General features: G+C 39.3%; 1 protein-coding gene, 1 long non-coding RNA gene and 1 pseudogene across 3 annotated transcripts; 1 reads left to right on the top strand and 2 right to left on the bottom strand.

Annotated features, from left to right (window-relative positions):
- Positions 1–1,832: 1,832 nt before the first annotated feature.
- On the top strand, positions 1,833–4,589 carry LOC147847364 (pentatricopeptide repeat-containing protein At1g11290, chloroplastic-like). Its single transcript, XM_087339284.1, has one exon. The coding sequence runs from the start codon at positions 1,874–1,876 to the stop codon at positions 3,896–3,898; it is 2,025 nt and encodes a 674-aa protein (XP_087195410.1). The 5' UTR covers positions 1,833–1,873; the 3' UTR covers positions 3,899–4,589.
- Positions 4,590–5,722: 1,133 nt separating this feature from the next.
- On the bottom strand, positions 5,723–7,419 carry LOC147847363 (uncharacterized). The gene is made up of 2 exons (XR_015532334.1): positions 6,042–7,419; positions 5,723–5,906 (listed from the first exon to the last, which is right to left on the bottom strand). It is a non-coding gene; the product is annotated as an uncharacterized LOC147847363 (long non-coding RNA).
- A 1,018-nt stretch (positions 7,420–8,437) lies between these two features.
- On the bottom strand, positions 8,438–11,837 carry LOC147847362 (uncharacterized; annotated as a pseudogene). Its single transcript, XR_015532335.1, has 8 exons — positions 11,756–11,837; positions 11,084–11,298; positions 10,869–11,003; positions 10,569–10,691; positions 10,252–10,419; positions 9,135–10,167; positions 8,973–9,045; positions 8,438–8,833 (listed from the first exon to the last, which is right to left on the bottom strand). The product of XR_015532335.1 is annotated as an uncharacterized LOC147847362 (transcript).
- Between the last annotated feature and the right edge of the window lie 5 nt (positions 11,838–11,842).

The raw sequence follows: 11,842 nt of genomic DNA, 5'->3' as shown, positions 1-11,842 counted from the left end.
AACGGATCTACTACTGAAAATGGGTTTAGCCATTAAGATAATGAACACTGTGTGGATCTCACTGAACATCTCCAATAATCATTGGCAGTATCACCATCCTCTCACTCACCTCATACTATTCCTCATATATTGACACCCAATCAAGTTACTTGTTACCAGACATTGTATCAGATCCTATTGTGATGTAATTTTTTTTTCTCCTCCTTAGACTTTAGATCGAATCTCTCTGCGATACGATTTCATTGGTGTCATAGGTATTCATGTTAGGCCCGGTTTACTTTTCCCTTCCCCTGTTCTTATTAGATGGTGAATTATGTTTCACTTGGTTGGAATTTCTTTGGTCTCATAAGTATTTGCAGTAGGCGTAGTGTTGTTTCCTTTTACCCTAGTTATGAGGCACAGTATAGATTGTATTCGAATGTAATTCGTTGGTCTCTTGGGTCATTTCATTGTCAGGCATCAATTGTAGCAGTGAGTTTGAAAGGTAGCTTTTTTGAAGTTTGGTCTCGCGTGCAATTTCCCTATCCTCTTTTCTATTTCTCTTCTTTTCGTTTGTTTCCTTCTTATTAGAGATTGGGAGCCACGATTGATCTCTCGGTGAAATTCTCTCACTTACTTACTCACTCACTCACTCTATCTATCTATCTATCTCAAGCAGGAGATGTCAGAAGCCTCTCTTTACTGAAAATGGATAAGAAAACCAAAGAGTCCTGGACAAGTCTGATAGGAAACGTTTTGATCTAATTGGAAGTTAAGAGTGAGCATACCTGACTGATGATCACGACCAGATCTGAGCCCACAGGAGATACAGGCGCTTCAATTTCCTCATGCTCGCGAGGCTCACGGTGATTATCTTTTCGGCACACCGGGACGGATTAAAGAATTGCAACAAAGGAAGGAGAAGGAGAAGGAGAAAGAGAAAGAGAATTGTTGTGGGAACACGAGATCACCATTGTATCATTTAATGTAAAATGCTCTGCATTCATATACCCCACCAGTACCATATATATTACAATTTACAGACACACAGATATGGCTGGTGGGTCAGAGGACCGTATTTCAAATACAAATGAAAATGTAATGGGTCCAGATGCATCCTCTTCACTCGCTCGAACAATACATACATTGGATTCGGACACGGTAAGCCACCTCCACCTGTGACATTCATTGACACTTTGGTGCCAAGAAGGTATGGTATGGTCAAGATACGAGAGTTGTTTCCCCCCCTCCCCTGAGTCGAAACATGCATCATTACGCCGTTTGTGCTTTCACACTCTCGAATGTTGTTGGATTTTGAGTTTACCGTCCGTTTGATGAAGAAGCAACAACCATGTAAGGAAAAGGGGATGATGAAGCTTTTCTAGAATTGATTTGACAACGTTTTGGAAGTACACCTCTCACACAATGTTCATTCATGTATGTACACTAAGGTCCTCTTAGTCCAAAAGATATGGTTGTATTCTCCAATAGGCATCATCTGTCTGAACCCATGGCATGCCCTTGCCATTTCCAACCCAAAGAAGGAAAAACTTTGATTCTCATATTATGTGTCAAGGGTCTTAAAGGGAGGAGAGGTGGTCGAGAATGGACACATGTGTTCAATCAAACAAATGTAAGTTGTTGGATTCAACTTCCACGGACCACAAGCACCCAAGCTACGTATGTACCATACGTACGTACATGGCTTTGTGTTTGTGTGTGTGCGCCCTTGACATGGTATCTGGGTGTGTCGATTGGTCGGTCCAAGTAACTTTGGTCCAAGTGTTGAGTAAATGATCAAATTGCTATCATTATGTATATTACTTCCTACAGATAGATATGTAGATATTGGATGGAAGATTGTTCCAATACAACTTAGCTAAAGGAAGCTTCCATGGAAGCTCTGGTCAGCTCTTTCTATGCCCCTGCGGCTGTCCAAGCCCTTCCATGGCCTTCTCCGACTCTTTCTCAACGAACTAGTTCGATCCCTCGTCGAACCACTTTACCTTTCGATCAATCCTCACTCGCTTCGTCGGCAGAACAAACCCTCACATCCAGAACTGATATCCTGGACAGAGAAAGCATCTCATTGCTCCTCCAGAAAAACGTTCCTCCCCTTGAAGGTAAATTCATCCATGCCTGTGTTGTCAGATCCGGTCTTGATTCAGACACATTCGTGGCTAATCTTCTTATCAGCATGTATGGCAGATATGGCCTTGTTAAAGAAGCATGCTATGTGTTTGATCATATGCCTCACCGTACAATGGTGTCATGGAGTGCTATGATCTCTGTTTGTAACAAACACAGCCAGAGCAATACAGCTCTTTCCCTTTACAAAGAAATGATTCAATGGGGATTCCAGCCTAACAATGTTGTCTTCGTGAGTGTTTTAACTGCTTGTGGTAACCTTGCTTCATTAGATGATGCCAGATTACTTCATTCAGACCTCGTGGAGTATGGCATTTATGTAGAAGAGGTTCTTGGGACCTCGCTTCTCAATATGTATGGTAAGTGTGGGGATCTTGAGGCAGCTAGAAGAATGTTTAATAGTATGCCTGTCCATGACACTATCTCTTGGAATGCATTGATTTCTGCGTATGATACAGAAGAATGCAGTAGAGAGGCAGGGGAGTTGTTTGAAATGATGCAAGAAAGAAATATCATGCTAGACAAGAGTACATTCATTAATGGTCTCACGGCATATGCAAATGTATGCCAAATAATTGAAGGAAGACATGTCCATCGATTGATTGTTGAGCATGGATTGGATTTTGATACTGAAGTGATGAATACACTTATCCATATGTATGCTATGTGTGGTGCCTTACATGATGCCCAGTCGGTATTTGATACTATGGAGAAGTTTCGTGATGTAGTCTCCTGGAATTCCATTATCTCTGCATATGCGCAACAAGGGCAATTTGTAGAGGTCTTTGTTATATTCCAGGAGATGCAAGATGCTAACGTGAAGCCAACACGCATCACCTTTCTCAACCTTTTGAGTGCATGTATTTCTTCGGAAGCTTTGTCGGTGGGGAAGAACATTCACAAATGTATATATATGTCCGAAGGTAGGGATGGAAATGATATGCTAGTTGCAACAGCTCTTATAAATATGTATGGTAATTGTGGTTCATCTGAGGATGCACGTGAAATTTTCAATAAGATTGCGATACCTGATATAGTGTGTTGGAATGCAATGATTGCATGCTATGTGAGGCAACATCAAGGAGAGAGAGCTCTTGAGATGTTCGATAAAATGCAAAATGAACATTTACATCCAGATGAGGCCACATTTACAAGCATTCTGAGTGCTTGTGCTGACATGGAAGTTTTGCCAAAAGGCATGCTAATTCATAGATACGCAGCAAATTATGGGTTTGATTCAAATATTGGCATCCTGCATGCACTTATTCACATGTATGGGAATTGTGGAAAGCTGGATGAGGCACAGGCATTATTCGATCATATAAAAGCAAAGGAGTTCCTTTCCTGGAACGTTATGATCACTGTCTATGCCCAACAAGGACATGGAAAGAAGGCTATTGGATTATATGAGAAAATGCTGCAAGACAATGTGAAGCCCAATGAAGTGACGTTTGTGAGCCTTTTCTCTGCTTGCAGTCATGCAGGGCTAATAAATGAAGGGTATCACTACTTTGTTTCCATGAGTGAAGTCCACAATTTGACACCGTTGCTGGAGCATTATGTATGTTTGATAGACTTACTAGGCCGTGCAGGAAGGTTAGATGAAGCCGAGGATCTTATTTATGACATGCCTTATAAAGCAACTCCTGCAGTGTGGTGTGCTATGCTGGGTGCTTGTAGACTTCATGGGGATATTAACCGTGCCAAATTTGCAGCCCACATGTTAAGCGAGCTCAACCATCAAGATGAGACATCAAATGTGGTACTTTAAAGCATATGTGATATGCATCCTTGCTGCTTTGGTGGGTGCTTGTAGATTTCATGCGGGATATGGCACACTTTAAACATGTTACCTGATTTTCAAGTAAACTCGACCCACATGATGAGGCATCTTATTTGCTACTTCAAAGCAATAAGATAGATATCTGTTGTTGCAGGTAAGATGACCACATACGCATGGCTTATGAGAGGATTCTGTGGATAAGTGGACAGTGGACAGTTGGCCTACGTCGAACTATGTCTAGCCCTGTATTGCCTCTCGCACAACCTTCATAAAATCATATTTGTAATCCCACCAACAGGTCATTGAAGTTATTGGGCATATCATAAAATTATATTTGTGATCCCATCAACAAGCCATTGAAGTTATTGGGCATATCATAAAATCATATTTGTGATCCCATCAACAAGCCATTGAAGTTATTGGGCATATCATAAAATCATATTTGTGATCCCATCAACAAGCCATTGAAGTTATTGAGCATGTCATAAAATCATATCTGTGATCCCATCAATAAACCATTGAAGCTATGGGCATATTAAACGTGAATAAAATGGGTGTCCTGAATAAAAAACACTGTCTGCATATCACTTACAAAAATGCAACTCTAAGACATTGTACATTATCATTGCAAATAATTGTTACAAAATATATATTGTATGATCACTTGCATTATATAGAAAGCCTCTGTGAACATTTCCACCATCAGGCTAATATACATGACATCCCTAAATTAATCATTTGTTGTTTGTAATACCTAAATTAATCATTTGTTGTTTGTAATCTAGTATAAGTAAAATCTTCCAAGCCAATATTTCAATTTGTTGTTTGTAATCATATGGTATAGAGAAACCTTTCAAGACTTCTTGTCAACATTTCAATTGTTAACTCCATCATGACATGTAGTATGGTTATACTACCAAAACAAATATAACACAATCACAAGGTCATGTATGTAAAATGTTGAGCAAATAATTGACTTCGGCCATCTGATAGGTTTAGACAAACTGTCATACCAACTTCATATCAAATCCTCAATTTCCACTTGATAGGATACATGGTACTAAATATTGTGATTAGGCAATATTAATGTGACAAAACATGTATTATAGAAGATCAAGAGATGCAAAAACTAGTAAAGTTTCTCTTGTGATTTAAACTACTTTTTGGAGGCTCTATCTCTATCGATTCTTCTTCCAAGACTCAACTTCTTCAGCACAGGAATCCTGGAAGCATCCTTTCCAACAATCAAAATATCGCTGACATAGCCCGACAACATAATAAAATCATCATGAGAAAACCCCTGTAAGTATATGCATATGGGTCTTCACTACAACTTTTGTAGGCATGCTGTCCCATAAATGAATCAAGCTTCTCTTACTATCGACTTAGGCAGTAAAGACATTTCTTCAGCTTGCATACACACTCCCCCTTGCCTTTCTCTATAGGCCCTGCAGGTTGTTCCATGTATATTTCTTTCTCTAAATTCTCATGATGGGAGGCTATTTTCACATCCAGTTGCTCATTCTCGAAGTAAAAACATGTTGCCAAGTCAAGAACACTCAATACATGTCATCTTCATAAATGGAGAGAAAATCTCATGGAAATCAGTACCCTTTCTTTGACTAAATCGTTTCACTACTAGCGTGGCCTTGTATTTTGGATGTAGAGTGCTCATATTGCTTCATTGAATGAATAAGGCCACTTGTTCTTCAGAACCCTTCTGCCTTGAGGCAACTTCACCAACTCAAATGTTTGAATCTCAAGTAAATAATCCATCTCTTCTTACATGGCCTCCATCCACTTCTTTTTGTGCTCATCTTCCATTGATTATGTCAAGCTTTTCGGTTCAGAATCATTTGATAATAGCACCAAGTACTCATCTCAAGAGTATCGTGCGAATGGTCTGCCTTCACATTGCTGGTGGAACTTCTAGTACAGGTGGTTGTTGGCCTGCCATATAGATATTGTTCTTCATGTTTGGGAGCATCCTTGTCACCTGCATCCGAACGAATCATTATATAAATTTCAATTTGAATATTATATTTAACCTATTCGATTGTTGGAACTGTGGTAATTGGATTTGAATTTATAGATCCAACATATTGTTGAGGAATTTTTGCATGTGCCTTACTTGATATCCTGAATCATTTGATCTTCCATAATGACATCATGGCTTCTAACAACTTTCTTCGCTACTCATACAACTTGTAGCTTCAAATTTATCCATAGCCAGGAAAAATACACTGTTGTGTCTTTGCCTCAAGTTTGGATCTCTCATCTTGAGAAATCTGAGCAAAGGCTTTGCCTCCAAACACTTGTAAGTGATCGTAAGAGACAACTTCACTATACCAAACTTGATTTGGAACATCTCCTTCAAAATGATAACATGGTGAGAGAGATTAACAACATACATTGACCTCACCTTAAATAAGATCATGGTAGTTTTGCATGTGACAGCAAACATCTAGCACACTTTATTAATGTTCTATTCATCCTCTTCGCAATGCCATTCAATTGCAGTATGTCTTTTGGAGGGGTGATTTGATGTCTTAATACCTTTCTGCCTGCAATATGCATCAAACAGACCACAATACTTGCCTTCATTGACAGTGGGAATGCACTTGACTTTCCTTTCAGTCTATCTTATTCAATTGAAGCTTCAAATTCTTTGACTTATCCAGTACTTGATCTTTTGAGGTAAAGATATAGCGAACTTTCCAAGAGAAATCATCAATAGCAGTGAAAACATATCTAGCACCATCAAGTGGCCCCACCTTCACCAGTCCACACACATTACAGTGTATCAACTCTAATATCTCTGTCCTCTTTGAAGATGATTGATTCTTGAAGGCAAATCAATGTCATTTTCCTGCTAGAGAATCTGCACATTTCTTTCAAATGCAGACTCTCCATTTTTTACAAGAGGTTCTTGACCAGCGGCATTCCCCTTTTCATGTGGCCAAGTTTCTTGTGCTACCAGACACTTTGGTTTTTATTCTCTAAACATTGACAGAAAAACTAGAGATTTTTGAATGTAATATATATGAGATACTGTTTTACCCCTTTCTATTATTATGCTAACTTGGTGAGCCTGTATTGTTCACCACCAAATTTGCTCAAACATCCTTCATCATCAGGCTGCCGAACTGAGATTACTTTGAGCCTCGAACGTGCAACATGTCTCGCATATTTAAGGATCAATTCAATGCCATTTGTGGTCTCTGAATGAACAACTTGCTTCATTATTGCCCATCTTCACAGCTCCAAAATCACTTGCAGTGTAGGAATTGAAGAAATCTTTGTGACATGCAGCATGAGCAGTGGCATCACTATCTCACACCCAAATTGCCTCCTCATCAGGCTGATGGCATTTAATCATCAACAAAAAGAAATTTTCCAATTGTAGAGGCAGTGCTTCCTTCATCACATCACTGTCATGCTTTTGTGATGATTTCTTCTTTAAATTTCAACAAAAAAATCTTCACATACCCTTTCGGTGACAATGATAACAACATTTACATACTTGGAGCAAGTTTTGGTGACAATGACAACAACATTTACATACTTGGCTCTTGACTTGCTCCTTCACTTTCCAGTTTATTTTCATTCATCAACTTGGTCTTCAAATAATTACAAGTAATAAAATCAGCAGGAACTAAGTTGCATTGAGTTACCTTCACTGTCTCTCAAGGCACAAGAGCTCTGACCTCATCCTAAACTGTGATGGCCTTGACCTTGTCGTAAATTGTGATGCCAAAGGAACTAAGGAGAAATAACTCTGCCATCATCTAGCAAAGGAGCCAAACACCAGTAGAGCTGACCTCGTGTGCAAATTGTAATGCCCATTGATGATAACCAGTCAATGATTCCTTGGACCTCAATCACATGATACCTTAAATGCACCAATTGCTTCATTAGGTACAACTTGTTTGTGCTTTCCTTCCTGAATGAAGCCAAAAGCTTGGTGATGTAATACTTTCCACTCATCATCAAACTTGTCTTTAGACCTCTCTATTTGGCGGGGGCCCGCACAAGCAGTGGAGCATGTGGTTTAATTCGATGCAACACGAAGCTTTTAGCTTTTATTTGTTTGAAATGTGGCCAAGAATGGCTGTGAAACAAGTCATACATAATCAAACACCATGGGCTACAAACAGAAAGAGAGAAGAAAAGCTATATTCGCATAATTATCTAGAATGCCTTGAATTTTAAGGACAAAAAGGAACCCGACATACCAATCACTTAATTTGATGTAGTTAAATACTATCTGGTAGTGTCTAAAATAACTTTTCTACCAACATCTCATTCAATGCATCCAAAAGAGGTGGACAACGATATTGAGATGGACCAAAATCATAAAGTGCCAGTGATAAAAATGATGAATATTTTGACCCATCTAATCATTCAAGTACTCCAGTTTTACTCCACATGGCACCAAGGAAAGTGAATATATTTCATGACAATGGAACAGTATCATGGACTTGACAAGATAAAACGCTACAAAAAAAGGCATTCATACCTATGGAGGGTGCTAACACATACATAGCCAAATATGTGTGAGCTTTTTACATGACTCATCTTTACAAATAAGAATTATGTATACAAATTCAACTATCATCTGTAGGAGACATTGGAAAAATAACTTGTTTTCCTTTATTATACATATCTGTGTACAAAACAGCTATCCTTCAAACAGAAGTGTGAGCTGGGCCTGGATGAGTTGTGACTGGTACAAATTTAGTTGCATGAATTGCTGAATCAAAAACATGTGCGAGATTATCCCATTGTTTTAACAAGATTCCGCCATTTATCCTTCAGATCAATATCAGTTCGACTTGGATGAAACTTTCCTCGCCCAAAATCTAGTATACGAGTCCACTGAAATCCCCATGTACCATCATGTGAAAACTTTTTCACACCCTCCTGTTAGGGGAGGAAAACATAATATTTAAATGGTAAAAACATATAAATGAACGAAATAAAATATAAAACAAGTTGATCTTCAAAGCATCTTTTTCTTCCAAACAATGAATGAAAGAAACAAAATATAAAACAGGTAGACCTTTAAAGCATCTTCCTCTTCTTTTGACCATGGGAGCCGCTTCCGCCGCAAACCAGGGATGAGTCGGTTTTCTCTAATCATAGCACATTGGGAGTTTTAATCAAATTGGCAGACGAACAGAAGGATATGAACACATCATAAAAGAGAAGGAATATACACCACCTCATCTTAAGCTTCTGCTTTTAACATTATCTTCTTCTATATCACCATCATGCCCGTCACCATCTGCAGCTAGAATCGGTACACCAGCTTGAATTGCGTGCCCTTCTGATTCACTCACCATTTTTGAAGATGTACCACCAGCATCATTTGTGGCTCCATCACAAGTTACATTGTCCCTTACGAGACCTCTAACTTTTTTTCTTGGCGGAGTATTGATTATGTCATGGCATTCTTTGCTTGGAGACCCAACCTCTTCTTGTATATCATTATAGGTATGCACTGCAGTTTCAGAAGCATTTGCTTCCATTTCCTTGTGCACATCAGCCTTTAAACTATTAATCTGTCTAGCATCTTTCTTCCTGCCCAACGTTTTCTTTATGTTTTCTGTGTCAGTTTTCACTCCACAATCATCTGAAATCCTGTGAGAAGCAGTTTTTTCAGTGACCCGCTTAGTGTTTAGCTCTGCCATGAATTGAGCTACTTTTTCTTTTGCTGCCAATTCCTCCTCTTTTGCCTTTGCTACTGCTTCAGCTGCTTTCTTTTGCAAGCACAAAGGGCAAAACCACTCTCCGTGTACAATGCTGGAGTCAGATCCCAAGCATCTTTTATGCACCGCGATTGGACAGCCATTACAGCAAACCAAATTTCCTCCCTTCTGGCATTTATGACAGTACTCTTCTTGGCCATCACTCCCAGATTTCGGAATCTGGGCACTTGCTAAACCATCTCTACTCTCTGTTGTATTTACACAAGCCCGTAAGTTCTTCACATCTTTTAAGGGACTGGAGGATGTGATAGCTTTACCATACTGATTCCTTTGCCTCAACTGCACTTTTGGACTTTGCACAAGCCTAGAAGATTGACCTGCTGATTTTGTTTTACCTTTCAAATCAGAACCACAAGCCCCATGCTGGTGTTTGTTTTCATAGCCATTACTGTAAGATTTTTGTGCAGTATCCCTTTCCATATTCCTCAAACTGCTCTTTTCCAGCTCTATTGCAACAAGTTTATCGTGCCTGGTCTCAACAGCATCCTGTAATTTACAACATTTGTTATACATGGAAAAACACTAAAAGCATGAAAAATGTGTTAATTAACCACTCCATCCATATAAAACCTCTGATTCAGCATTTGAATTCCGGCCCACTATGTCAATTTGGTCATCATGTCCGATAGAATTGTGTGCCATGTCTGCAGAATGAAAAGCCTCTTGACTTTTTTCCTTCTCTCGGACTGGCAATCCAACATTCAAAGGGAGTTTTCCAACACGCACATCCTGCCAAAGCTGCAAAGAAGAAAGTTGCACTGTTGGATGTCATCGCCACAGCATTTACAGTAACAAATGTTTGCTGTTTGCTTTTAATAAAACCATTCATTAGCAAAACACATTTTAAATAGTTTGTAGTTGCATCTTGAGAGAAAGAAAATTCAGACCTTGTTGAAAAAGGTTTCCTCGAAGCGATTTTTTTCTGAAGTGATGCATTTGAGTATGTCATGTCGCAATGCACTGACAGGATATTTTTCCAGCATTTCCATGCATTTTTTCTCATCATCCGACTGTGATTCACCAGCCAAAAAGATTAACCCTTATGAAGGGCGGAGAGGGGTGGGGTGGGCTTGTGAATAGCTAGTTTCCAAACATTTAATCGATGCTTCCTTAAAATGTTCATTCTGGATCCTGAAAAACAAGTTCCTGCACAAGAAAAACTGTGTATTCAAAAGGTAAACACATACCCTCAATAGGCTTAAGAGTTGCTTCCTCTTCTCGCAATATTGGACATCCTTTGTATCATTAGGGAAAAAATAATCAAGAAACTGGTTGAATGTGCACCAGTTCCTTGGATTTGTTCGAATACATATTAGCACTGCCTGCAAACCAAACTTTCAAATAAAATAATGCAAAACCCTATGCCAGAATTGTTAAATATCAACTCTATGGGTCACCTCACCTCTACTTTCACTCGCAGCAGCAAATCAGAATAGTCTAAGCTCGTAGGAAAAGTCGAAATGGAAGCTCTTTGAGCATGTTCCAAAAGGGTCACTATGAGAGGGATGACCGAAGCATCGACCTTCTCTGCAGACATGGCTTCTTCTAGGTATCTCAACGCCACCCTCCTCTGCAAGCTGACAGAAAGAGCAATATCTGGCACAGAAGAAAGCATTTCTGAAAAGAAAAGGCCAATTCAATGATAAGGAAACATGTCAGCATATACACAGAACCATCTGAAGCATTTATCTAACGAAAATTCTCTTATCTAGGTAAATGACAGCATTTCTGCAAAGAAAAAGATTGGGGACAAGCCAATGGCAACATTTATGCAAAAGCGGAGGGCTTGAAGTCATGTCAAAGGCAGCATCTCTTCAAAGAAAACGTTCCAAATAATGCCAGAGGCAACATTCCTTCAAAGAGAACGCTGTAAATAAGAGAGTGGAAGCATTTTCCCCCATAAAAAACTCGAAAGCGAGCCAAATCTCTAACCAATGCCGAGGCTGCAAATTTTTTATACAAATGTAACAATGCTCATGCCCACACCATAGTAGATGTAACCCCAAACCATTATTAGGGAAAAGATGTTATGCAGAAACAGAATTCGTGTAGAAAAGGGAAAGACATTGAATACCTCGCAAAATTGGCGTTCCAACTTCCTTCTGGCTGACCAGGTGCTCGAAAATCCACGTCCATGGAGTCGAAGAAGAAGATACAGCAT

The sequence above is a fragment of the Azolla caroliniana genome, unplaced genomic scaffold, assembly GCF_043228905.1.
Source record: "Azolla caroliniana isolate FFs.n. ecotype wild unplaced genomic scaffold, voAzoCaro1.0.p SCAF_1126, whole genome shotgun sequence".
Lineage (NCBI taxonomy): Eukaryota > Viridiplantae > Streptophyta > Polypodiopsida > Salviniales > Salviniaceae > Azolla > Azolla caroliniana.
This window is presented reverse-complemented; position numbering and strand designations above follow the sequence as displayed.

Excerpts from the sequence above, each read along its gene's own strand:
- LOC147847364 (XM_087339284.1), top strand. The coding sequence starts at position 1,874 with ATGGAAGCTCTGGTCAGCTCTTTCTATGCCCCTGCGGCTGTCCAAGCC.